Source organism: Kwoniella dendrophila, chromosome 1, assembly GCF_036810415.1.
Source record: "Kwoniella dendrophila CBS 6074 chromosome 1, complete sequence".
Taxonomy (NCBI): Eukaryota; Fungi; Basidiomycota; class Tremellomycetes; order Tremellales; family Cryptococcaceae; genus Kwoniella; species Kwoniella dendrophila.
In genome coordinates, this window is record NC_089476.1 from 58,088 (window position 1) to 84,381 (window position 26,294).

General features: G+C 38.0%; 10 protein-coding genes across 10 annotated transcripts; 6 read left to right on the forward strand and 4 right to left on the reverse strand.

Moving 5' to 3' along the window:
• Positions 1–205: 205 nt before the first annotated feature.
• Positions 206–2,232, reverse strand: L201_000025 (uncharacterized protein; the record flags this gene model as incomplete). Its single annotated transcript, XM_066215834.1, has 9 exons — positions 206–235; positions 304–387; positions 447–803; positions 885–1,004; positions 1,092–1,549; positions 1,682–1,740; positions 1,863–1,925; positions 2,033–2,048; positions 2,199–2,232. The coding sequence occupies 9 exons, from the start codon at positions 2,230–2,232 to the stop codon at positions 206–208; spliced, it is 1,221 nt and encodes a 406-aa protein (XP_066071931.1).
• Positions 2,233–2,889: 657 nt separating this feature from the next.
• L201_000026 (uncharacterized protein) lies at positions 2,890–4,217 on the reverse strand (the record flags this gene model as incomplete). The annotated part of the gene is made up of 4 exons (XM_066215835.1): positions 2,890–2,954; positions 3,033–3,259; positions 3,370–3,507; positions 3,601–4,217. The coding sequence occupies 4 exons, from the start codon at positions 4,215–4,217 to the stop codon at positions 2,890–2,892; spliced, it is 1,047 nt and encodes a 348-aa protein (XP_066071932.1).
• Positions 4,218–5,502: 1,285 nt separating this feature from the next.
• On the forward strand, positions 5,503–6,073 carry L201_000027 (uncharacterized protein; the record flags this gene model as incomplete). The annotated part of the gene is made up of 2 exons (XM_066215836.1): positions 5,503–5,572; positions 5,751–6,073. 2 exons carry the CDS (start codon positions 5,503–5,505, stop codon positions 6,071–6,073), a joined length of 393 nt encoding a protein of 130 aa, XP_066071933.1.
• A 442-nt stretch (positions 6,074–6,515) lies between these two features.
• Positions 6,516–7,868, forward strand: L201_000028 (uncharacterized protein; the record flags this gene model as incomplete). Its single annotated transcript, XM_066215837.1, has 2 exons — positions 6,516–6,776; positions 6,873–7,868. 2 exons carry the CDS (start codon positions 6,516–6,518, stop codon positions 7,866–7,868), a joined length of 1,257 nt encoding a protein of 418 aa, XP_066071934.1.
• Positions 7,869–9,832: 1,964 nt separating this feature from the next.
• Positions 9,833–11,919, forward strand: L201_000029 (uncharacterized protein; the record flags this gene model as incomplete). The annotated part of the gene is made up of 9 exons (XM_066215838.1): positions 9,833–10,187; positions 10,268–10,508; positions 10,585–10,883; positions 10,971–11,213; positions 11,269–11,450; positions 11,540–11,567; positions 11,628–11,697; positions 11,752–11,810; positions 11,876–11,919. The coding sequence occupies 9 exons, from the start codon at positions 9,833–9,835 to the stop codon at positions 11,917–11,919; spliced, it is 1,521 nt and encodes a 506-aa protein (XP_066071935.1).
• Positions 11,920–12,838: 919 nt separating this feature from the next.
• Positions 12,839–16,013, forward strand: L201_000030 (uncharacterized protein; the record flags this gene model as incomplete). Its single annotated transcript, XM_066215839.1, has 3 exons — positions 12,839–14,017; positions 14,091–14,854; positions 14,933–16,013. The coding sequence occupies 3 exons, from the start codon at positions 12,839–12,841 to the stop codon at positions 16,011–16,013; spliced, it is 3,024 nt and encodes a 1,007-aa protein (XP_066071936.1).
• A 1,307-nt stretch (positions 16,014–17,320) lies between these two features.
• On the forward strand, positions 17,321–19,355 carry L201_000031 (uncharacterized protein; the record flags this gene model as incomplete). The annotated part of the gene is made up of 8 exons (XM_066215840.1): positions 17,321–17,464; positions 17,507–17,592; positions 17,648–17,684; positions 17,748–17,920; positions 17,992–18,514; positions 18,576–18,906; positions 18,970–19,206; positions 19,303–19,355. 8 exons carry the CDS (start codon positions 17,321–17,323, stop codon positions 19,353–19,355), a joined length of 1,584 nt encoding a protein of 527 aa, XP_066071937.1.
• A 1,549-nt stretch (positions 19,356–20,904) lies between these two features.
• L201_000032 (uncharacterized protein) lies at positions 20,905–22,188 on the forward strand (the record flags this gene model as incomplete). Its single annotated transcript, XM_066215841.1, has 3 exons — positions 20,905–21,252; positions 21,328–21,775; positions 21,842–22,188. The coding sequence occupies 3 exons, from the start codon at positions 20,905–20,907 to the stop codon at positions 22,186–22,188; spliced, it is 1,143 nt and encodes a 380-aa protein (XP_066071938.1).
• Positions 22,189–22,623: 435 nt separating this feature from the next.
• Positions 22,624–23,557, reverse strand: L201_000033 (uncharacterized protein; the record flags this gene model as incomplete). Its single annotated transcript, XM_066215842.1, has 4 exons — positions 22,624–22,655; positions 22,747–23,093; positions 23,298–23,410; positions 23,510–23,557. 4 exons carry the CDS (start codon positions 23,555–23,557, stop codon positions 22,624–22,626), a joined length of 540 nt encoding a protein of 179 aa, XP_066071939.1.
• A 608-nt stretch (positions 23,558–24,165) lies between these two features.
• L201_000034 (protein transporter SEC61 subunit alpha) lies at positions 24,166–26,200 on the reverse strand (the record flags this gene model as incomplete). Its single annotated transcript, XM_066215843.1, has 7 exons — positions 24,166–24,194; positions 24,321–24,380; positions 24,443–24,833; positions 24,893–25,515; positions 25,674–25,953; positions 26,033–26,100; positions 26,194–26,200. 7 exons carry the CDS (start codon positions 26,198–26,200, stop codon positions 24,166–24,168), a joined length of 1,458 nt encoding a protein of 485 aa, XP_066071940.1.
• Positions 26,201–26,294: the final 94 nt, after the last annotated feature.

Consider the following 26,294-nt stretch of genomic DNA (forward strand, 5'->3'; position numbering starts at 1 on the left):
TAACATGTGAAAACAGGAGTAATATCGCAAAACCTATAGGCTATATATAATCATCATGCATGTGATTTTAACTTGATAACTTGGAAGTCCTTATGTTTGACTAAAGAACTCCTGTCGTCCTGTTTGATCACCTGAATTTTACTTTGTACATGTTGACCGCATGTCCTGCAGGGTCTTTACATCCGTGCAATTCCACTCATCATCCCTAGGCCGCTGTACCAAGGAATTGTTGTCTCTGTAGGTTGTGGTACAAAGTCAGCTAAATCGACATCTGTGCCCGTTACATTACAACTGATCACTTACCAATTGCATGATTGATGCCTTCTGAGTTGCATCTAAAGCGCTTATTTGATCAGGTGTAAGTTGTAAAACTTGTAAGAGCATTTGCTAAGAATATACAAAGAGAATGTCAACTTTCTACTCATACCGATAAATTGAAAGCTAACCTGTTGATCTTCTGGTAAAGTAGCCAAAGCTTGTTGAGCACTAGGTGGTAAAGCAGCCATACCGGTTAGTGGAGTTGGTACTTGCGATTGAGGTGTTGGAACTGGTGGTGGTGCACTGTAACCTGAAGAAGGGGGAGCGCCGTATCCTACTGGAGGTGGAGGACCGTTATTATATCCACCTTGTGTAGGTGGTGGTCCTCGGTATCCTGGACCACCAGGTTGAGGAGGTCCGTTTTGAGGTGGATAAGGTGGGTAGTTTGAGGGTGGTGGTGGTCCACCAGATGAAGCGGGAGGATAAGGTGGATAAGCATTTTGTGGAGGACGTGCTGGTGTTGCTGTTGGAAGCGGTTGGATACGCTAAGAGATGGGAAAAAGGAAGTAGACATGTTAGTCAAGATGCACAAATATACGTAGAGTTGAATGATTGTCTTTGCTAACCTGGAGAACCGAAGGATCCACTATATTCATCAACAACATAGCTTGGAATAAAGCATAAGCAAGTTGAGGTTTTGAAGTAAGCAATTGACGTGCTTGTTCAGGATTGGTAGAGATGAGTGACTGAAGCAAAGGTTTATCAGCGATTGCTACATCCTATCATGTACGATATAAAAAGTATGATTGAGATCCTCCAGTCAGACGACTTACCTTCATACTAGCCATAACGTCTTGCATTTGGCCTGGAGTGACAGCGGCCAAGGTCTTACTGATACTATCAGTTGGGTTTGTTCCAGGAGGTAAAGGTGAACCATCAGGTAAAGCGGTTAAATCTACTCTGTTGACATGAGGTATAGGAGGAGGACCTCCAGCACCTGGATAACCTTGATCAAATCCACCTGGTCCCCCTACAGGAGGTGTATTTTCATGTTGTGATCTGTTAAATCCACCTGCACCTCCTAAAGGTGGTCCACCTGGTCCACCACCTTGACCACCACCTCCAGCCGAATTACCTATAGGTCCACCTGGATGTCCAGGTATACCACCTCTACTACCTCTACCACCTCTTCTAGGTCCAGGTTCATCAGTCGATAATTCAACTCTCAAATTACGTCCATTTACGGGAGCATCTTGTAAATTTCGTACAGCTGATAAAGCTGTTGCTTCGTCTAAATAAGTTATTATTTCGTGAAGTTCGTGAAGTGATCAGCATGCAAGTCTACTACAATCTGAGATATAGGTTCACAGTCCGCAATGGCAAGCTGAGAGATAGTGTGTTACAACATCGAAGCGAGACTTACCATAAAACTGCACAAAAGCATATCCTTTGGATCTACCATTATTAGGATCGAATTTGATCCTAATGGTATAATCAAAGTTTGTAGCATTGATTAGGACAGAAATACATTGAATAGAACATCCAAACATCCAAGCATAATCGAAAAGATAGGAAGTGACGATCAATCGAGGCTTTGCACTTACTCTACATTATTTACAGGTCCAGCTTCTGAAAACACATTTGCAAGCTGTTCTTCAGAAACATCGCTATTGTAAGTAAGTTAACAGTCATTATCAGCAGACGTCTACATCGTGCTGAGCAGTTCCTTTTGAAGATGATGATATGTTCCTTGGTATGGTATGACAAAACGCACTATGGGATATTTGCGACTACAATCAGGAAGAGAAAGGAAGAAAAGACAAAGTCAGCATTCAATGTTGAGGTTTGTGCAGATTTCTGTGCCATTATCACAATGCACCAAATCATCTAAAAAAGGATATAACTTGTTGTACGCTCTGCTTTCTGCTCAGATGACTTACCAAAGATGGTTTTGCTAGCGTGACCAGGAGGCATATTAAGGATTCTTATTCAAAGTTTATCTTTAAGAAAATGAATGGAATCCCGATTATCTAGCGGGACAACAGTTACTGAATAATTGATGAAAAGTGTTTCTGGAACAAACTAGAGCTGGTAAGGCTGGGGACGGTGCTGATATCAGATCTATTATAGACACTTTAAGATGTGAAAGTGCGATAAATATGATAATATGTACGACTATGAGAGGTGAAGGAAGGAGAACATGATATTTACAGTAAGAGCAGCTCTCATCAAGTTGTCCTAAAGGAGATTGAATGCGTGTCCGAGAATATGACATCCACGTGGCTTACAACAAGAGCTTATTCCTGGAAGTTGTGCTTCTGAATAATCAGCATAAAATAAGCCATACATCCTAATTTATGCATAAGAATCAAACATATGTATTGATTGAATGAATGAATGAATGAATGAATGAATGATGTATAACAGGAAAAAGATACATTGTTACTTTGTTGTAATCTGAGTGTAGTTGTTGATTTTTGGCTGTTGCCTTTATTATGAGCCCGTTATATGACGATTCCATATATATGGGATTTCAATCTGGTTATTGCTTGTATATACTATTGTTTCCGCTCGACAATTCCTTACTGATTCCTGTTTTGTCAAGTCTGTATAGGCAAGAAACTTTGACATTTATTCTTGTGTTTGCCATAAACCGTATGATTTCCCAGGATTAGTTTGCCAGAGTCGGATCGTACCTGGAAAAACAGATTAAAGCACGATAAGCTGACCCATTTTTCTACCATTCTTGCTATAACAAAGAATACACCACTCACCATCTTCACTTCCACTGGCATAAACTTCACCGTCAGGACTATAACTTGCGCATAAAACAGGTCCATGATGTCCTTTATAAACTTCTTTCTCTTTTCCTGAATCAAGATCATATACTCTAACCCATGGATCGTTGGTTGATCCAGTAACGAATCGATCCCTGGCAAATGGATGTAATGATGCTGATGTAGGTGGATGAGGTAGTTCGACGGTCACAGGTGGATGTTGTCTGAAAAATTTAATGTATTAGGTATCAGTCAAGGTATTGATCTCAGACGCAGTCCTTATGCTTTTCAGGTTCTGAATAGCTCATGGTTCTCATATAGTCATTCGGCTTACCTCAATATATCCAAGAAATGTACTTTCTTACCGGCGGTAACGCTCAACGTTCCACCACCATGAGCTAATTCCATTGACGATATCGATTCTCCCAAATCGAGCGAAGCTGTTTGACTAAGTGTTCGTAGATCCCACCATCTAATTTCATATGAGAATTGTCAGCCTTATTCTACATTTGGTCTTTATGCTTAGACAATACGTAATCTAGACAATGTGTAACAATTGACTCACCTAACGAAACCATCCTCTGAAGCACTAACACCCATTGTACCACCTGAACCTTCATCCCAAACTAAGGATCTTACAATACCATCAGTTGATAAACCATCTGGTCTACTTCCAAGGATTAAAGGTTCAGCATCTGGTCTACCTAAATCGAATAAACGAATTTTTTTCTCATGACCACCTGTTAAGAGGTATTGTGGAGTTTGTTGTGGATTTAAAGCTACTGATCTAACTATATGATTATGTGAAAAAGTATGTAAAGCTTCACCTGAATTACAGTCCCAAATTTTTGCTGTAAAATCTGCTGAACCTGTAACAGCTTTTGAAGTATCTAAAGAAATTTTTGATGACCAAACAGCACCTTTATGTCCTAAAAATGTACCAATCCAATCACCTAACCAACTTCTTAACATTGGATTACCATCTTTACATGCTGAAATCAATAAATATGTTCCATCATCTAATATATTTGAAAATGATAAATGTGTAACTGGTCTTGTATGTCCACTACATAATAATGGTTGTACTTTTACACCTGCATTGTTACCATTTGAGGAGTCTTGTGGTGCAGGTGTATTTGAGTGAGAATGTGAATTTGAGTTATAGCCGTTACTGTAAGACATGCTGATAGAGAGTTGTAGGGGTAGGTTTTTTTTGAAGATTGAAAGTTTCGCTCTAGCCAGAAGTGAATAGGATGAAAGCGGTCAATAACGATGAGAGTTGAACAATTGTGGGAATAGCTGGCTAACGATGAACTTGTTATTGAGTGCTAATCGATGCGAAGGGATTGAGAGGTTGCCGTTGTTGGGGTTTAAAAAGCCGTCTAGGCAAAGATTCGAGATGACTTATTGATGTTGGGGTGGTTTGACAGATATATCTATATATAAGTGATTACTGAACAGATTGAAAACTGGTTGCTATGCTGTGAAAGTGTATTGAAATGCTTGAAATGTGCGAAGGATGGATTAGATGGATTTTCCGGTTTATTTGAAAAGATATGTTACTTGATGTTGCTGCACAAAAGACAAAGGGCTGTATCTATGATTGGAGAGAGAGGAGATTGGGAGTATTTCCAAGGGGATTGATTGATGACAATGCTGAGGTTGTATTCGATTGAAAAGGTACTGTATGGTATTGTAGCTGGGTATATATAGATGGATTGGATAGTTGTTATCGGACTAAGAGACACAGGAGAGAAAAGAGAACTGGAGTAGAGTAAAGATTATATATAAGGATGAGGATGAGAAGAAAGGGGTTTAAAAGATGAAGACAAAGAGATATATAAGGATGAAGAGGATGAATGTTGAAGCTGTAACTGATGAAAGACGCGTTCATATGCTTAAGTGAATAAGTGAATAAGTGCCACATTGACATACATAGGTAAATAACGCCGAAATAATCCCGCTCACCATTACAGAAGGAGAGATTAACGATAACATGAATATAGATAGATGTTGTTAATTAATCATGTTTCCATATTCTTCATTAACCTATACCCACTTCACGATTATATCACTCAAAAGCCTTGTCGGCAATCTAATACAAATCAGCTCGACCCGACTCCGTCTTTCAATATGAAGCTCGTCAGGTTAGTTTTAGGGATTTCATTGTTGTTAGCGATATGAATCGGAAGTCATAAGGAAAGGAAAGAAGGAGGACAGATAATCCAACGTCTCGTGGTTTCACAAGATTCTCAGTCTGTCTAGGTGGGATTAAGCGGAGACGGTGATCATGCTTGAGTGGATGTACTGCAAGATATGTTCGGTCTGAAAATTAGAGGAAATATGATTGGAGTCTCAGTTAGAAGGATATCTGCAAATGGACAAGGATTAGGATGAATTGTATATCAATGAAGGTGATTTCGAGTATGTAATGCTTACCCTATCTCTTTCCTTCTATAGATTTTTGATGAAGCTTAACAACGAGACGGTCACGATCGAGCTCAAAAATGGTACTATAGTACATGGTACAATCACTTGTGAGTTTGGGTGGTTTGTTCAGCATATGGAATATAATTAACAAATCGATGTTCAAATGCTGCTTTTGCTCTCTCCATTGAATCGAAATGATATACCAATATACTCAAATTCGAAATACCCTTGTTATCGACCGTTATTCTTGTATAACGACTTCACCTGGATAATTGTGTCAAACAGCTGTCGACCCACAAATGAACACACATCTCAAATCCGTTAAACTCACCTTACGTTCTCAACCTACAACACAACCACCATTATCATTAGATTCAATAGCGATTAGAGGTAACAATGTACGATATTACATTTTACCAGATTCATTACCTTTAGATACATTATTAGTTGATGATATGCCAAAAGCTAAAAGAAGGAAAGATGGTGGTGCAGGTGCAGCAAGTAAAGCTGCCAGAGGTGCAAGAGGTGGTCCAATGAGAGGTGGTGGTGGTGGAAGAGGTGGTGGAGGAGGTAGAGGTGGTCCAAGAGGTCGTGGAAGAGGTTTCTAAATTTAGTTAGTACAGTGGATAAAGAGTGAAAAAAGGGGAAAGTGTGGTACGACGTTTCCTAGATTTCTATATGTTTTTATCAATATCTTTGCATGATCCAAATACAAAAGAATGCAAAACTACAACATTGTACATGTTAACACTGTGTAGCACATGTGAAGCAGGTGATAGGTTTCGTACATTTGAGCTGGATGAGATGCCATTTTGATGTATTTCTATATTTGTCGAAAGCAAATATCTAGCCTCCACTTGACAAGTTCACCTTGAGATTTGTTTTTCTTCAAGAACGTCTTTCTTCCTTCTGTGCCATCTTCTGTCTATTCCCTACATGGTCTGCGAGCATAACATATACAACCTGTTAGTTCCGGCATCATCACCTTTTGACGATAACAAAACAATACAATCGATTCAAACGAGGCCGGTGTACGGTAAACCATCCATAATGGCTTCAAATTCTTCTTCAATAGCTGGACCATCAAATCCAATAAGACGTAATCCTGTTAAATTGACTGTAGCTCAACGGTCTCTCAATGGCACGAACCCGGTTGTGCAGGACGATAATGTAAATGGAAGCGAATATATAGGGGAAGAAGATAGATTACTGAAAGCAGCTGTAAGAAAAGCACAATTACAGAAAAGGATTGATAGATGGATGGATAAATTAATGGAAGAAACTGTTGATAGAGCTACTTTCAAAAAGATTGTGAGTCATCCCTGCGGAAATCGACATACACATATATAGAAGAAACGTGAGATTATGATCTGACAAGATTGTACCTTCTATGACGATTTGATTTAGGTATCACATTTAACCCCATCACAATATCAAGAAACGATTCACGAAAGACACTTAAATTCCATTTGTTCATATCCATTATGTTCAAATAAACCAAGAAGGGAATATTCAACTTCAAAGCGATTCGTCATATCAACAAGTAATAGAACTATAAAAGAGAAAATGGGTAATGAAGAAGATGGATTTTGTGACAAGAAATGTGAAAAGAAATCAGGATGGGTTTTAAGGAATTTAAGTGATCAAGCTATTTGGTTGAAATCAAATATAGAAGAATTTGATTTAATTGAAGATCTTGAAGATAAAGGTCAATTTTCGTGGAATGAGAATAAACCTGAAAGGTCTAAGACAAGATCAGATACCAAAAGAGACAATCAGATAAAGGATAAATCTAATGTTGAATCTAGTGCAACTTCGACCAGAGATCAGCCGAAAGATGGTTCATCTAAATTAATAAAGAATGATACAACAACAGCTTCACCATCAACCAATAACCTCCCTTCTTCAGCTTCTATAGAAAACCCAGTCACAGCACTAATTGCGAGTCTTACAATCCACGAAAGACCAACACCATCTACACCGCCAATAGCACCTTCTCTATCTACACCTGTATCTTCAACTTTATCACCACAGCCGTCCTCCTCCCACAATTCTACGCAATCTCCATCTCACGCTCAACCACAACCATCATCATCGAAAGTCAATACACCTTCAAAAGATAAAAATACTAATTCAAATTCACCTCGTGAAACACGTCGTAATGCGCAATCATCCTTAATGGGCTCATCAACTTCAGGACTATCGAATACAATCGTTACAGCATCGAAGATAAGTTCAATAGGTATAAGTCAAGAAGAAGAAAGTGAAGAAGAGAATGAAAAAGAAGAGAGTGACTGGGAAAAAGAAATGGGATGGGGCGACGAGGATGATGAAGAGTTGAAAGGGTTCTGGGAAGAAGCTAGATTAGCTCAAGAATTGCTTGACGAGGACAAGGTCGTCTGATTGGATCTGGCAAAACCTATGCATTTTTTGACAGATAGTGCACTTCATCTAGGGGCTCTAGTAAAAATGGTCAGGCATGGCCGGTTATTGATGCATATTAGAAAATGTAGAAAATCAGGTTTTGCGACTGGATCATATTGGCTTCCACGTCTTGTCTGTACACTTCTAAGTCTTTCCATCGGTACCAAGCTGATTACAAGACAAAGATGAAGTGCGATCAGCGTTATATTATACGACTATACACGTACGACAAATGAGAATCGAAAAAATGATATATAACAACCAAAGACATACTTTCTTTATCAATGAATTCTCTCAGACTCTCATCTTGTATTTCATGTAGGCATGCTGCCCAAACTACTCGATTACCATCTTGGGAGAGACATTTCATAACTTCAGAATTATCAGGATTCGTTGAACGAATAAAACCTTTTTCTTCGTTCCATGAAAAATTAGAAGCGATATACAATGAAGCAGTACTAGGAAGTTATCGTAGTCATGATATACATCATCGTTACTTTTGTCTTGACTTATCGCCATACTCGCATCTTACAATAGCATTTTAGTGTTTTCTTCTTCTGGGCTTTCAGAAGGGACTAGATCGAAGTGGGCTCGCCCAAACCCATATAGAACCTGGCCGACTCTGTCTCGACGTAAATCACATAGCATCTTATAACCATACGAATCATCTGAATTTTTGTTAGCTTGTTGATCAACACAATCTTTCATAGTAATCGAAGACCCTTCTTTGTGAGTTTTGGCTTGTTGATCAACCTCATACTTTGATGACACGATCATATCATGTGTTATAGAACGTGGTATCATACCTTAGTGGTGTCCTTTGAGGCTACCAGATTTGAGCTAATTACACATCTGCATGATCAGTCACCATTCCAGTACAATTCTGAAAGGAGGGAAATCGCTTTCAAAGTCCATTTATATGGAACATTGCTCTTGGGTCAGATCAATGGCCGACTAAACTAAACCCACTCATACTCATCTAGATCAGCTCGAATACATCAATAGATGAGAATTAGTCTGGTTAAACGGAATAAGTCGAGTCATCTTTTTATCTCTGGTAGATCTGTTGTCTCGCGCAGAAATCTGTAGTAAGTCGATGAAACATGCATGCAGAGAGATGTCCCTGAACGTAACAAGATGTGAGTAGCTGGCTTCCGTGAGAATGATCAATCAGGCGACAAGTCATTGCATCTTCATTCTCAAAGCTCTGTTACTATCATCAGCGCTCGTATCTTGAACATAATTATTATGCCTATTTTGCCGTGCGTCTGCGTTGTACGTGTCGGGGGTGAATTGGAATTCTGATTAGATAGGCTGGTCGATAGAGCGAAATGACAGATACCGAACTTTAGCGAGTCTTGTACAATAATTGAAAAGCTGAAAATGCAGTGGTTTTTGAACGTAACTTATCATAAGCATGACAAGGTCTTTCTTCTTTCTTTTTGCCGAATCTCTGCTAACCGGCGAGTAGTGTCCGAACACGGTCGAAGCGTTATTAAGGTAAGAATGTCTTCTCATCTAATCAGGGATCTTTATCATTCATACGGTACAGGGTAGTCGCCTACTTTGTGCTCTTACGGCCGCGGCATATAGCTGGTTTTGGAGGGAAATGAAATCCAAATCAACAAATCTACCGACATTTTTGTTTAGTAATAGTGAATCTATTTTGGGTCTACTTATCATTAGGAGAAGTGTTAGTCACTTCAATAATAAGAAAGGCGGTTTGCATCACAATATCTTTTGATTTTATATTCTTTCATCCTCATCAACTATCCAATTTGTACAACATCAACGAGGAAGTGATCAACAAACATTGTGAAAGGCACCTCTTGCGATCGGCTTTCTCCGTTATAGCGATCATCAGATATTAGATTAGATACAGAGATAGAGATAGAAATCTATAGATATAGATAGATAGAGATATATGGAAAGGATTCGTAAAGATGGAAGCATACTTTCAATATAAATCATTCAAACCATCTAAAAATCCATCACATAAACCAATCACAGAGAAAGATTTAGAAAATCCTAATCCACAAAATGTTAAAATATATTTAGATTTTGAAGAAAATGATCTTAAAAATCCAAAAAATTGGTCTGTATGGTATAAGACATTTGTCATTGGTCAATTATCATTCATGACTTTATCTTTAACTTTTGCAAGTTCTGTATCATCTTCATCAGAACAAGGTATGATGGAAGAATTCGGTTGTTCAACTATCACAGCGACTGCTTCAACAGGTTTATTCTTAGTTGGTATGGGTTTAGGTGCTATGCCTATGGCTCCTTTATCTGAGTGTAAGTTGAGTTTATACCCTTCTACAAAAATATATCGATATACATTTTAAATGAGACTAACGCAATTAAACCTCCAACAGTATATGGAAGACTACCGATTTACCTCATAACGATGTTACTTGCGACTTTATTCGAGATAGGAGCGGCATTAGCACCAAATGTACCTGCCTTATTGATACTTAGATTAATTGCTGGATTCTGGTCATCAGCACCGTTATCGAATTCAGGTGGAACATTGAATGATATTGGAGATCCTGTTTTAAGGACTATCGCACTACCGTTATTTACTACTGCAGGATTTGCTGGTCCAACTTTAGGTCCGTGAGTGATACATCATCCTTATTCAATAATTTTCGAAAATGGGACGTATGCAGAAGCTGATGAAATTCTTACTTAGGATAATCGGTGGATTCGTATCAAATGCAGAAGGATATGGATGGAGATGGTGTTATTGGATTTGTGCGATATGGAATGGTTTAGCATTTTTATTATCGTTTTTCTTCATGCCTGAAACTTTAGCTCCAGCTTTAATCAAATATAAAGCTGTGAAATATAGACTAAAAACAGGTGAAAATGTTTGGAGAGCTCCGATTGAAGATCAAGATATACATAAATTAACTGTAAAATACCTTCAAAGACCCTTTGTTTTATTGGGTAAAGAACCTATCATTCAACTTTTCGTTCTATATCTTACAGGTAAGTTTATATTGTCACCTTACCTCATTTCTCCCTCTCTACCATACGTTCTGGTCTTCAGCTTATCTCTTCTCTTGTATATTTTAGTCATTTATATAGTATTATATGGTTACTTCACTGCATACCCTATCATTTTCCTTCAACATGGTTTCACATCTTCAACAGTCGGTCTCGCTTTCATACCTGTCATGGTCGGTTTTATGATTCTCATGGGATTTAACGTATTGCATTATCTGCGGTATAAAAAATTAACATTTGATGCTAAAGCTGGTATAGAAAGAAGAGGTATTCATGAAGGAAAAGTGGAACCTGAAGAAAGACTCGTACCTTGTGAGTTACTAAGAGATTTCCGGAATCTCAAGGCTAACCCTCACATATATTACAGTGATGGCATGTGCTATCTTATTCCCAATAGGAATGTTCTGGTTAGCCTGGACATCTCAACCTCATTTCAACGTTTGGATACCTTTAATGTCAGGACTGGTATTTGGTATCGGTCTCTTGGCGATCTTCCAAGGAATAACGCAGTATTTGATAGATGCTTACGGGCCGTATGCAGCTTCTGCTGTAAGTACAACTTATCTATCTCACTACATGGTGGAGGTCCTCGCTGATTCTGCTCTCGGAATCTGTTTCCATTCTACCGCTGGTCACAGCTTGCTGGTTCCACATTGATTCGATATTGTAGGTCATTATGGTCTACTGTCTTTTGCAGAATAACAAGCTGATCATAACTCTTCATAGCTGTTGCTGGTTTAGTCTCCTTGGCTTTTCCAAAGGCTTATGAAACATTAGGGAACCAATGGGCCACTTCGTGAGTTGTTCATAGCACATGTATGCTATTTTTGCTAATTTATCATTCAATAAGTTTATTCGCTTTCTTGGGTTTAGCATTAACACCTGCGCCTTTCATCTTTTACGTTTATGGTGAGTATTTTGTATGAATTCCAACGACCTCGAAAACTTCGCTTACATACTGTTTTTACTAACAGGGCGACGTATAAGATCGAGATGTACATACACTGTTAGAGATTAGAACGCTGAGGATATACTTATATACAAATGATGGATGCATTTCTTTATGTGCGCATAATTGCATTAAGGTAGTCCTTAGAACGTGTTGTCATTTACTTTCTCGCAAAGACTTGAAAGTGTGAATGGTCGTTGGCCGATTAGGCAACCCTTATTCTATAACTAAACCTCAGTGTTCCTTCGTTGTTGATAACAAATAAAGCCGTAGCAATTTTCATATCCCGCTCAACATACAATTACGGCAAATCTTACGGGTCTAAGGGTATCTTATTAGTAACCCATTTTTCCCCTTTTTTCGATGCGACTGCATCTGCTGCATTTGTGGGGGGCTTCCATAGATTTCGAGTTCGAGAGTGCGTACGACAATGGATTTTGTTACTGATAGTTTGCGCGATTCCTGCAATAATAATTTCGGCAGGTTTTTTCTGCCTTTTTTTTTTTTCCTCGTTCTGTTGATTGCGTAACTTTAAGTCTGTCGATCTCTTTGGCGTATTCGTATGGGTTGGTTCTGTTTGGTAAAGTTTGTTAGTATCCCAATCGGAATTCATGCTCAGGTTTTCCATAGTAAATGATAGATGCGTTGATTCAGAGGTCTCAATTGTTCCTGGTTTGAAAGCGTAAGGAGGGAATCCGTTAAATACCTGATTTTCCACCGAGTAGCGAAAAATCGACATGAAGCCATTCAATACCCTATACCAAGAGTTTTAACGTTCTGAATCGACATGGATTAATCCTATCCAAAATTTGCTAACACAATCTCTTACAATCGTTTAACTATTTAATAACATCTATCTGTCTACATCAGGCAAATAAACCAATCATCATATACCGGTCGATATACCAACTTCCGTGTCTATTCAAGGACAAATCCTTCCTCACGTATCAAATCATTAGCTTCTTGGCCATCCGATATCTCGCCTAATATGGTCACTACCGCGCATGAGGCAGATGTTTCTTCAGCTTCTCCGTCGGCACCATCTTTATATCTTCAAGAATGGAAATCGTTTCTCACAGGATATGCATCTGGAGATTGGAATCCAGAAAGTACACCTGTGATGCCTAATGCAGGTATGGAGGAGCATGATAATGGATATGAAAATTGTCCAGAGTCAATTGATGAACAGGAATCCGAAACAGATTGTAATGAAGCCGATGATGATCCTAAGAATATATATTCGTCACATATCATAGATGAAAAAATTGCTAGAAAGATAAGACAATTCAAAACTGATAAAGATTATTTACCACCACCAAGATCACCACATGAATTATTAAGAGAAAAAATTATTCTAGAGTACGATATACTTGGACCAATTCAAGCTGGAAATATTCAATCTGCGGTTGATGTCATATCGGCATTCTTTCCTGGTACAGTAGTAACATTTACATTATTCAACAATGCTATCCAAACATTTGTAGCTATATCAGGACCTGAAGAAATCTTGGAAGAATTTGACCTAAAAAATGGTATGTGGGTTGATCCTAGAACTTCATTATGTGGACATTCAATTTTGTTAGATGGTCAAATATTATTTGTACCAAGCTTAGAAGATGATTGGAGATTTAGATCAAATCCTTATGTGAAAGCAGGTATGCGAAGTTATATTGGTGCAGCAGTTTCTTTAGAATTAGATCCTTCAAATACTTCACCACAGCGTACTAGTAAAGACGATTTCGAGGGTGAAGACAAGGGATCCACCGATTCTAAACGTAAAAGAGTCGGAATTGGTTCATTGAATGTTTTATACATGAATAAATACTTAAAAGAAATGACTGCACAACAGGAAATGGTAGTTAGAAATATAACAAAAATGTTGGAAACTCAATTACGTGCAACATGGGAAGGACATATCAGAACTAGAGAAGCCAAAGTGAGAAGAGCAATAACAGACTTAATTGAAGAAGGTTTCGTAGGAGATCAATCGGAAAACTTACAACCTTATACAGAAGATATAGATGGGGGTAAAAGTGGGGTCATATCAGGTGGTGGATCATTAACAATGTTTGAAGATTTAGCAAACTCAGCTATGGACAAACTTATTGCTCTGACTTCAGAACTTGATGCTATATGTATGGTCGACATACGGAGCTTGAGGATTCAGGTAAGTCACTTCATTTCTTCCTATTTTCCGCTATTATATTCTGTAAGCTGAAAAGGAAGATTTCAAACCTTAGACATCACCTAATTCGAAAACACAACCACGATATGAGATTGATCCATCATCGACACATCCTATATCCATTATCGCTTTTGCACCTCGTGATGAGATGACTTGGCCAACTCCACCGAAAACTTCAGCTTTGATATCTTATCTTGATCAAGCGCATTCAGTTTTCACATTTTCTGAAGCAAGTACACTATCAGGATTGGAAATGGAGTTACCGATAAATACCAAATCTCATATAGTTATGCCTTTTTTCACACTTAATCAACCTGCATTTGCAATTATCGGTGTTTCTAAGTCATCAGATATGGTTGAATCGTCTACAGTAACTATAGCTAGAAGTATTGGATCAATATTATTAGCTAAAGCTGTACAAAGTAGAGTGATGGAGGCTGATGCAGCCAAAACTGCTTTTTTATCTTCAATTTCACATGAACTTAGAACACCTATGCACAGTATATTAAGTGGCTTATCATTAGCTCATGCTTCATCGGAATCTCAAGATTGGAATAGTACTAAATCGTTATTAGATATTGTGGAAACTAGTGGTAATACATTATATCGGATTTTAGATGATGTACTTGATTTCGATCCTGTATATAATAGAAAAAGTAAAATAACACGTAAAGTTACAGTAGACTTACTTAAATCTGCTCAAGATACAATACAGATGTGTTTAACGAGATCGGAAGATTTAGAAACAGGATCTTCAATAAATGTAGAATATGAAGAAAGAGATTGGACAGTTTCACTAGATGAAGCTAGATATCATCGGTTAGTGATCTCACCGTTCCCTGTTGTTCTCGTTCATTCTCAATCGTACTTACCAATTAAATTATTGGTTTTATATAGAATCCTCATCAATGGTATTACCAACGCAATGAAGTTTTGTAAGAATGGTTTAATTACTGTATCGTTGTCAACAGCTGAAAATTCAACTAAACTCGTGACGAGAATCACTGATAATGGAATTGGTATCGACGATAAAGTTTTGCCAAGATTACTTGAACCTTTCACTAAACAAGATGTCAATACACCAGGTACTGGTTTAGGTTTATTTATCACTAAAAATCTGGTCAATAGTATGGGAGGAATCTTTGCTATCAAATCAGCATTAGGACAAGGTACCGTCTTCGAAGCTATATTACCTATCACGTTTGATAAACCTATATCATCAGATCAAGTATTTCCAATGAAAAGCATCATGCAACATACAGGACCTTTAGCAGCTAGTTTGAGAACTAAAACACCTTCACCGCCTATATCTCCACCAGTCATAGTTGAAGTGAACGATCCTGTTCAAGATATAAACAATAGTCTAAAAACAAATTCCAATCATGTTGATGATCATTATAAAAATAAGACTGGAACAAATTCAGAAAATCGGAAACCTGAACAAGCACTTAAAGTTATGGTTGTAGATGACAATAGAATATGTAGATTACTATTATTAAAATCTATTCAAAAGGGAATAACACCAGTTGAATGTTCACAAGCTGCTGACGGAGAAAAAGCAGTTAAACTATTTCAAAATTTTAAACCTGATTTAGTCATAACGGATGTTTCAATGCCTATAATGGATGGTATAACAGCAGCACAGAAAATGAGGGAAATAAGTGAAGATTTGAATTTACCACAATGTAAAATTTATGCTTTAACTGGATTAGGTTCATCAGATCCAAGATTAAAAAACATTGGAATGGAAGGTTCTGCTGCATTAGATGGTTGGTTGGTCAAAGGTCAAGATGATTTAAAAGCGATTCAACAAATAATTTCTGATACTTATCAAAATTTGAAGAATTTCAAAAATACAGATATACGTATAGGTACAGACACAGATACAGATTCCAATATAGATACAGATACAGATATTCATCTGATGAAGAACATGTCAGAAAGACTTAAAATTGTAGAAAATGGATTGACACCGTAACATCGTCTTTTAGATCGAATTAGGTGGATACTTGTTTGTAATCATTAAAAGTTCAATCTTTGATTAAACGGGACAAAATACAATTCGGCCCGGTCAGGTTCCAAGAACAGAATAATCTTAAAAGACACGGTAGATCTTCGAGGCGCTTATCTCTCCATCGAGGCTTCAAGCAGAGATAAGATGTCTTTCCACGATCAATCGAGGACAGACACTTGACGGCGCCACGGTATATGCGGTCCGGCGATCTTCGTATGTGAAGTGGTTGATAGAGGTTGAGATGAGACATTTTATAGTTAGATTGGATATTCAGCTTCATAAGTAAATATATAATAGGGTATGAAATAGTATATAGATAATCTCAGAATTTAGACACGTTGTATGGTTTTGTCGGTTTTATAGCTTGTTGTTGTATCATTCAAATTGGGACGATTTAACGATATGACAGATGAAATGCATACAGACACGCATATATAATATAGAAAACAAGTGTAACGAATAGTCGGAATACTTGCCCTTTCATAGCGACCAGACATGTCAAATATTAGGTATCCACTTGAAGAGTTCAAGAACGTCGCGCTACCCACAAAAAAGGTGTTATCAGTACAGTGACGTGATTGTATAATCAGCAATCTAATCAGGTGACCTAATTTGCTTAATATCGTCTCGATGAATTAATTCACCTATCCCACTTTTATGGATAGATAGAAGAGGATGTAGATGACCTGAGATAACATGCGTCGCGTAAAAAACTTTCTTATCGCGCTAGCATAAGTTAGAATAAACGCCAAGAGATTCCACTAGATTTATCGAATGGTATCTATCCACTTCGGTTACTTTAAAACCCCTATCTTCTCATGTCAAGTTTATATACTTTACTGTAATAAGCGTAAAAAACCCTTAATCCATTCGATGTCCTATTGTATCTCTCTTCTCGACCTAGATTCCAGGTCAAAGATCTGACACATAACTCCCTTTCGTCAGCTGATTGCTATATCTCCTCTTGATAACTTCACCTCTACAGTAATTCAGACTACTCAGCTTGGTGGATCATGGGAAAATACGCTAGTGAAGCGGACCGAGATGGACATCTCAGATGATCAATTTACCAATCTTTTCAATCCATCCATCCATCTGGATCTGTTTCAGCGGCCCGGCATCAACAATGAATCTTGTTATCTAGATTTCAGGTGGATATCATCCTTGTGATCAAGGTATATATTGTCGATCCCCCACAAATCTTTCCTGAAGGCCCCACAAGTCAATAGTTGAATGATTGACGAAAGACAAAGATAAGAAGATATAACAAGATGACAACCCACAATGACGAGAAACGAGGAACACTTGATCTCGATAGAAAACCATCTATTGAGATGATTGAAGATGCTGAAGGTGAATTGAAAAAGCCCATCGATGATGTAGCTACTGAAGTGATCGAGGTTTCGGAAGAAGACGTGAGTGTAATCAATAAAAGATGCTGAGCTAATTGAAATTAGAATGCTAGACTGCTGCGAAAGATTGATAAACGTGTATTACCAATTCTGATATGGTGTTATCTCTTACAAATTTTGGATAAATTTGTGTGAGTGATATTCACCAGGCAATACTGACAACTTTACTGATTCTGGTTTTTTTAGTTTCGGTTATGGAAATGTATATGGAATGAGTACTTCTGTGAGTTCATCCTACTGAGACACGATGCGTTATGAAGCTTATAAAATTATGTCTGTGCTATAGCTCAACCTGCATGGAACACAATACTCTTTGGCTTCTACTATGAACAACGTAGCTCAAGCCGCTTGGATGCCTTTCTCCACGTATCTCATTGTCAAAGTTCCCGCTAGAATCCTTATGCCTGCATTGATCGTTGGATGGGGTACAGCTCAAGCTTGTATGGGAGCGTCTCAAAAGTAAGTCAGGAGTATTCTTGAAGTTTCCATTGCCATGCTCGCAAGCTGAATTTCATATCTTCACAACTTAGTTTGAGTGGTCTTGCAGCAGCGAGATTCTTTTTAGGTTTATTTGAAGCTGGTTGTGTACCATTATTTTCAATAATGACAGCGCATTGGTATAGAAGATCTGAACAACCTATCAGAGTTGCAGCATGGTATTCAACAGTTGGATTAGGTCAAATAGTTGCTGCAGTAATCTCATTCGGATTTGGTAAAATTCATTCTGACAAACTTGAATCTTGGAGAATAATCTTTATTGTTGTTGGTTCGACTACAGTACTTTCAGCACCGATTGTATATTACTTCCTAGAAGCAGATATCGAAAAATCAAGATTTTTAAATCAAGAAGAAAAGAAAATGGCAATCGAAAGAGTTCGTGCAAATCAAACTGGTACAGGTACAAGGGAATTCAAATGGCCACATATTTGGGAAGTTTGTTATGATCCAAAAACTTATCTTTTCGGTGGTCTTTCTTTATGTGTGAATTTCGGTGCTACCGTAGCTACCGCTTTTGGACCTACTTTATTGAAAGATATGGGTTTCACTAAAGAGGTATGTCTTTATATTGCCATTGACATTATGTGTCCAGCTTACCTATAATCCATTGCCCTAGACTGCTTCTTTACTGAACGCCCCTTTTGGTGCTTTACAATTCTTGACTATATGGCTTGGTTCCTACCTAACTCAACGATTCAAGCAAAAAGGTATCATCTTAGCAGCAATGATGACTCCTGTATTAATTGGCGTTGCTTTACTATATCAAGCTAATACTCAACCACAACGTCAGTTACATATGGCTTTAGGAGGTTACTATTGTTTATCTTTCATATGGAGTGGTAATCCTATCATCGTTAGTTGGATGGTGGCTAATACAGCTGGTCAAACCAAGAAGAGTGCGATTCTGAATGCGTTTAATGGATTCAACGCTATTGGTAGTATCGCAGGTAAGCCCTCAGTTTATCAAGAGGTTATTCATAATATTTACAACCTGATTTCGCTTGATACAGGTCCACTTTTATTCAATTCAAGAGATTCGCCAAGATATATTCCTGGTCTCCGAGCCACTTTAGGTGTATTTTCAGCTATGATGGGATGTATAATCTTATGTTTTATCGCTTTATTCTTATTGAACACACAACGTGAAAGGCAAAGAATTGCAGTAGGAAAACCTGCTAAAATTAGGGATACTTCAATGTTAAATAAATATGAAGCTTATAGTCATGAGGAGGGTCTAGGAGAAAACGGTGAGTAATCCAAACATCTTCACGGAAAGAAATCAACCCAGTCGCGTTTTTAACTAATTTACTAATTGATATTTCGTGACATATTCGGGTTTTTAGCACTCAAAGACTTGACGGATTTTAAGAATAACGAATTCACTTATGTTTATTAGATCATCAGGAGAATTTCCACATTACGTGCTGATCAACCTTTTCTAAAACAAGATCAAGAACGTCAAAACTTGTCCAGGTTTGCATTTGTTTAACGGTAATAGCGATGCTACCGGGTTGAGTAATTGCGAATGATTATAGCGGCTATGAAAGGGTATTGGAAAAGTTGAGATATGCCGCAATTCTCATACTGTATAAAAACAGATCGATCTGTATATGTGTACTTTGTATCAAAAATCCAAAAATAGTTATGTGATTGTATGTCTGAATTGCCTGGACGTGCTATCGGATAATGGAAAAATACTGACAAAAAAGCCTTTTTGAGATTCGGTCAAACACAAGTCCGAAGAAATACAGGATTGAAGTTGCCGTGTCCTGAACGCCTTGAAAACATGAGGAATTGAGGGAGCTGAGTACCACAATATTTGGTCTTACCACTGCGCCTCAGTATTAGGCTGCAGCATCGCGCTGTCAGCGCTAGACTAAGATCAGACTTACCTATCATTTCTCACTGAAATGGGCTACTTGATATACTGTACATACAGAGTATCTTACAGTTGACATTTTAAGGGGTAGATAAGGTAATCAACTATTCAGACACCGCAATTTACGTATTTGTCCCGGGAAAGCGTCAGCCACTTAGGACGGTAATTAGGAGATCGATTTTTTCAGTACTGGCTTGTACTACCGTATCTGCTTACTATACTAGGGAGGAGTGGATAGACGGTATGTATACTAGGCCACTAGGTAGCATCGATAGGAGGTCGACCAGAATAATGCAAATACATTAAGCTGAGAGACAACAATGATCAACAGAAGTGACTTGTATATCGCGCAAACGCGCACACGTTTATATCAGCTTGTAATAGGGAAATCCGATGTTAGACAAAGTTGTTAAGACTGCTCGATGATGTCTGAAACATGTTACACATGTGAGCCTGGAAAATTTACGTTACTTACATCCGATACTAACTGTAACTAAAAAAGACTGAAATTCCTCTTTACATGATAGGATAATTCCCTCAATACGCGCAGATAAAATGCTCTTCTATCTGTGTAATGCCCTGCATTCTACAAATTACCTAAATACTGTAATTATATAACGATCAGACAAAAGCAAGGAATGTTGGCAGGGCTGCTACCGTATAAGGTATACAGCTACTGCAACAATCAATATGATCAAAATGTAAAAAAAAACAGGCGTCGATCAATTTTAATTGTTTCTCGTAAGTGTCTCAAGCAATTTACCGGAAGGTACAGAACATGGCGTTTCATTCACTAAAAGCGGACAACATGTCGAAAATCGAAGCCAATGCGTATACTTTGACTTTTCATTTGATTGAGCATGAATCAACATACCTATACAGTCAGGTGTAAGATATATATAGGGAGATGCACGATGAATGAAGACCGTTGTTTTTCTCCTCACCTTATCATATCTCACACACATCCTCACCTATAATCCATCATCAACTCTCTTGTCCTCACCGACCAATCCTTTCTCCACGACCTCCTAGATTAATCTTCTAAACACCCGACCATCCCTTTAAAATGGTTTCTACTTCTTCTTTCATCTCCATCATCGCTGCATTGGCTACCTTTGCTGGTTCTGCCTCTGCTGTTCCCGTTACTGGAACACCCGCTGCTGCCTCTTCTTCTGCCGCCTCATCAGCTGCTTCCTCTTCAGCTTCCACTTCAACCACATCTTCAGCTGCTGCAGCTTCTTCATCAGCAGCTTGGTCTGTACCTTCAGGATGGGCCGTTGCTTCATCTTCATGTATCAATGAAGGTTCATCAGGTAGAGCTTTGACTTGGACTTCTACCACTTCTTCTTCAATGACTGTCGAAAAATGTCTTGCCTATTGTGATAATTACAATATGCCTCTTGCCGGTTTGGAAGTAAGTTTTGACTCATGTTCTGAGATTTTATACGTCGCAACATTACTAACACTGTTTGACTTCTCTCTTCTTCAGTTCTCTGGTGAATGTTACTGTGGTAATGTTTTAGGTAATGGAGCCTCATTAAACTCAAAAAGTAATTCATGTTATATGACATGTAATGGAGATTCAGGTAGATTATGTGGTGGACCAGGTGCATTATCATTATACGTATCAACTAAATCAAATGCCGCTTCATTAAATTCAGATTATACTTCAACCACATTAACTTTACCTTCAGGATGGAGTTCAACCGGATGTTACGCTGAAGGTAAAACCGGAAGAGCTTTAGATGGTTATTCATATTCAGGTATTTTAAACACAGCAACATGTATAAATTATTGTAAAAATAAAGGTTATTCAATGGCTGGATTAGAATATGGAGGTGAATGTTATTGTGATAATGCTTTTAGAAATGGTGCAGGTGCTTTAGCAACTACTTGTAACATGCCATGTAATGGTGGCCCAGGTGAAAACTGTGGTGGTGAGTTAAATTCGCACACAGAAATGTCCGTCACAACAACGCTAATTCATATATGATTCATTATAGGTGCAAATGTTCTCCAAGTTTACTCTAACCCATCATTAGCACCAACCGCATCAACTTCAAATGGATATTCAAAACAAGCTTGCATCCAAGAAGTTTCAGGAAGAGCTTTAACTGGTGCATCAACTTCTTCAGATAGTATGACAATTGACACTTGTACTTCATTCTGTAAATCATCAGGATTCACTTTAGCTGCAGTTGAGTACGGCAAAGAATGTTACTGCGGTAATTCGCTAGTAAATGGTGCTAGTTTATCAAAATATTCTACTCAATGTACAATGACTTGTGCAGGTAACAAAAAACAAAATTGTGGTGGTCCAAATGCTTTACAAGTTTATTCTAGTTCTTAGAAAGTAGCATAACTATGTCATAGCTGAAGTAGTGGTAGTGTTAGTAGAGGCAGTAGTAGATAGTCATGCAATGCAATAGTGATTGATGGAAGATACAAATTTGTTGCAGCGTGATAGCAATTTTGAGCGTTATCAGATCCACAATTTACATACATGCTGCACCAGACCCACTCCTTGGAAATCTTGCCGACATTCTACTTATGAGCCCATTTGGTACACAGTACTGTCGTTACCAGTTGGCCTTGATGTAAGAAGCATTATTATAGCTATATTGCGACTTGTATTACCTTGACAACACCACTCTGATCTAGCCTATCTCAGAGTATCAAGGCAATGAACTCTACAACGTTGTAGGGTGTTTGTTTGATTTTCAACGAGCATCCGAGCTATCATTCGTAAATTCTCGTTAAGATTCCAACTTCAATACCTTTATTACTAAAAAGCAGTACGTGGTACTTGTGGCAAGCCTATAAAGACGAATGGGTATTAGCTTCTAAGGATCAAACTGTGGGCAGATAAATGGGGTAATAATCGATAATCGAGAGCTAAAGAAATCACCTTTCGAAACCTCTTTAGCTTTATTACCCTGTTCCTTTCTTCTTAATTCGTTCTTCCTCATTTCGAAGATATGTCTATGTAATTCGAATTTCCTGTGTGTAGATGCTTGTGGTGTTGCTGTCGAAGTTGTAGGTATATTAGAAGTTGTGAATCTCGATTTATCTTTATCATCTTTCTGTTCTTTATCTTTATCTTTTTCTTTATCTTTATCCTTATCATCGTTCTTCTCTTCTTTCTGTTTATCTTTACGTGCTTCACGTTGATGATAATCTGATATAACTTTTTTGATATCTTCTGCTGTTGGTCCTGATACTGCTGCTGGTGGTGGAGTTGATATAGGTGATGCACTGAAATACATAATACACATGATTCATTCCAGTCATTGTAGATGATTAGCTCGAAGAATTCTTACCTGTCTGTTATGGGTAATAAATAACATTAAATACTTACAAGCCTCTGTATCGACATATCACCAAATAATTCGGATATCAGCTTCATTCCACAAAATTATTATTCAATGATGCGACAAAGATGAGATAAAGCTAACTCACGTATCCGTTAAATGTCCATCACAAGTATACAAGAAATCTTCCGTTTTCAAGGTCGCTAATACCGTTGTAGTGGGTTTACGACATATATAACATGGCTTTGCAGTTCCTGTTTTCTATGAGTATGACGAATAAATCAGATTTGTATGCATAATTGGCATATCATGTGAATACAGAATGATCTGATAGTGATAATAATGCGTTCAATTACTAACCCTTTCATAGTATACATTCTGTAAGTTGTTTGACGTTATCGCGGCCATATTGAGCTATAAGATTACTGTTACTCTTCCAAGCAGGCTCGTATATATTTCTCAAGCCTGAAGTGATGGGCTGTCGGTGTAGAATGGTTAATACGATATATAGCGAGATGAATATCGATAATATAGCGATCCAAAGGATGATAACAACCAAGAAGAACGCTTGGTTGCTGGGTTCACCTCCACTTTTCGCATTCTTGGTTGTACCCAGAGGAAAATACAAGACGTCTTGAATTATTCCAACAGGCATGTGACATGAAGTCTTTGATGATTAGTATAGATATATACTCCATCGTGTACAATGCTCCTGACAGGAATGAACAGTTGAAATGCAATGTATTCATTCATTTTTTTTTTGGCATTAGATCAAAAGTAAAAAGTATATAAATGCTATTTGAGATGATCCTTTTTCTCTTTTTCTCTTGTTATTCCACTCGTCCTCCTCTTCCTCATGTGAACATCCATCATACACTCTTTCACTGGAATGATTCAATGAAACAGATCTTCCAACAAACCCTTATTCTAACTTCCAAAATATCGTTCTCAAGAGATCTCTCCTTTACGAAGGTTATTCCACATATCTCAACATTCCTAACATCCTCAACATCACCCTATTTCCCAATTTTCAGCTTTACGATCACTAGGAGATCGGTAAATCAGATGAAATATTTTTAATCAAGTGATCACCTCTTAAAAGACTATCAAGGGTGAATGCATTGTCAGCAATTGTTGATAGAATACGATGACTGGAAAACTATCAACTCACGTAAATCACCCATACCAGCAGCATCGAGACCAGAGTTTTCTTTTACACCGAGTTCAAAGTCTAAACAGAGAGAACATGTCAATTGTTACACTCGCAATAGCATCTCGGAAAAGAACACTTACATCCGTAAATAATGGTAGTAGCCATTAAGATACCAGTACCGGAACCAAGAGCACCCATCATATCAGCTAAAACAGAGAGTAAACCTAAAGTAGCACCACCGAAAGCAGCGGCAGTTGGAATGACTCTTTTAAGTTCTTTGTAGATTGAAGCTTCTCTGTGACCAGCAAGTGTCATATTTTGATCTTTAAGTTGTTTAGCAACATCTCTTGGACCTGAACCTGAAACTTCGATCCAAGTCTTTGAGAAAATAGCACAAGCAGTAACGATGAATGCAATGTATACTACGGTGTGGAATGGATCTTGAATAGCTTTGGTGAGTGAGTGAGGTGCAGACATGTAATAGGCAATACCAGATACAGCTGAAAGTTGAGATGGTACTTCTTCCATTGGCTATGTATATAATAATGATATTAGCATAAGCTACAAGTACAAGGAAACGCATAACTTACCTCCCATACACCTAATAATCTGACTAAGAAGTTGTTAGGGAATCTTGTTGACAACATTTGTGAGATGAGGAAAACGTTTGAAGTTAAAGCTGATTCAAGCATGATAGGCATGTTTGAGGTGTAGAAGAGTTTGACGGGGTATGAACCTCTTTGACCTCTCATTTTTGATGATTTGATTGGAATTTCAATTCTGAAACCTTGAAGGTAAATGACCAAAGCAAAGACAAATACAGTAGCTAAAAGATTCATGATGTTTGGTAATCTTTCTCTGTAGAAAGCTTCTTTAAGTGCTCTAGTTTTATCATTCCAAGTGAAAAGTAAATGGAATAAAGCGATAATTGCACCTTCAAATTCTGGACCTCTACCAGTGTTGACTGTGTTAGGTGAGAAAGCTTTCCAGATAATTGATTCGCAAATGTTGGTGGCGATGAAAAGTGAAATACCAGATCCAAGACCGTAACCTTTGGTAAGGAGTTCATCGAGAAGAATAACGATAAGAGCGGAAGAGACTAATTGAAGGATTAAAAGGAGACAAACACCAGGACCGAGGGAAGATGGTGAACCGTAAAGACCGGTAAGAACGTAGACAGTTGCTTGACCAAGGGCGATAATCATGGCGAATACTAGAAAAATGGAGTAAATTGTGTCAATAGCGTAAACAGGATTGAGCGTAAAAAGTAAAAACGTATGGAATGGTAAGGATGGTAAACATATACGTTGCCCCGGGTGAGATTCGGTAACCATTCATGATGAGATAGATTGAGGAACATAATTCACTCACATTTTTGAGCAGCACCGAATAAAGCTCTATCATCTTTCAAACTGAAATCTACATCGATTAATTGAGCACCTGCAAGTAATTGCATGATCATACCAGAAGTAACGATTGGTGTGATACCTAATTCCATCAAAGTACCTCTGTTTGAAGCTAAAATTGCTCTGAGCCAATAAAGAGGATCTGAACTATCTGATGACATGATACCGTATAAAGGTACTTGAGAACAAACTAAGAAGATTAATAATGTTGTTGCTGTCCATAAAACTTTATGGTTGAATACGACCTAAAACGATGTCATACATCAGCTATCGTCTTTTACAGGCTATTCGAATGTGTCCGGCAAAATGTAGCTAATCACTCACCTTCTTCTCAGGAGCAGTAACCTCTGGGAGGATACTCATGAAAGGTCGTACGAGTTCGAGGAAACGGACTACAGTAGAAAGACAATCGAGATTTAGCTCCCAAACCATGTAAAGTGGTATCGCGATCTTTTACTGTAATACGACAAGGTATAATCACTTACAACCCATTTTGACCAATTTACCAACAGACGAGAGCCGAGCCGAAAAGACAGACGAGGGTGGGTGGGTAAGTGATAGATGGGAGAGTGTTTAAGATATATGT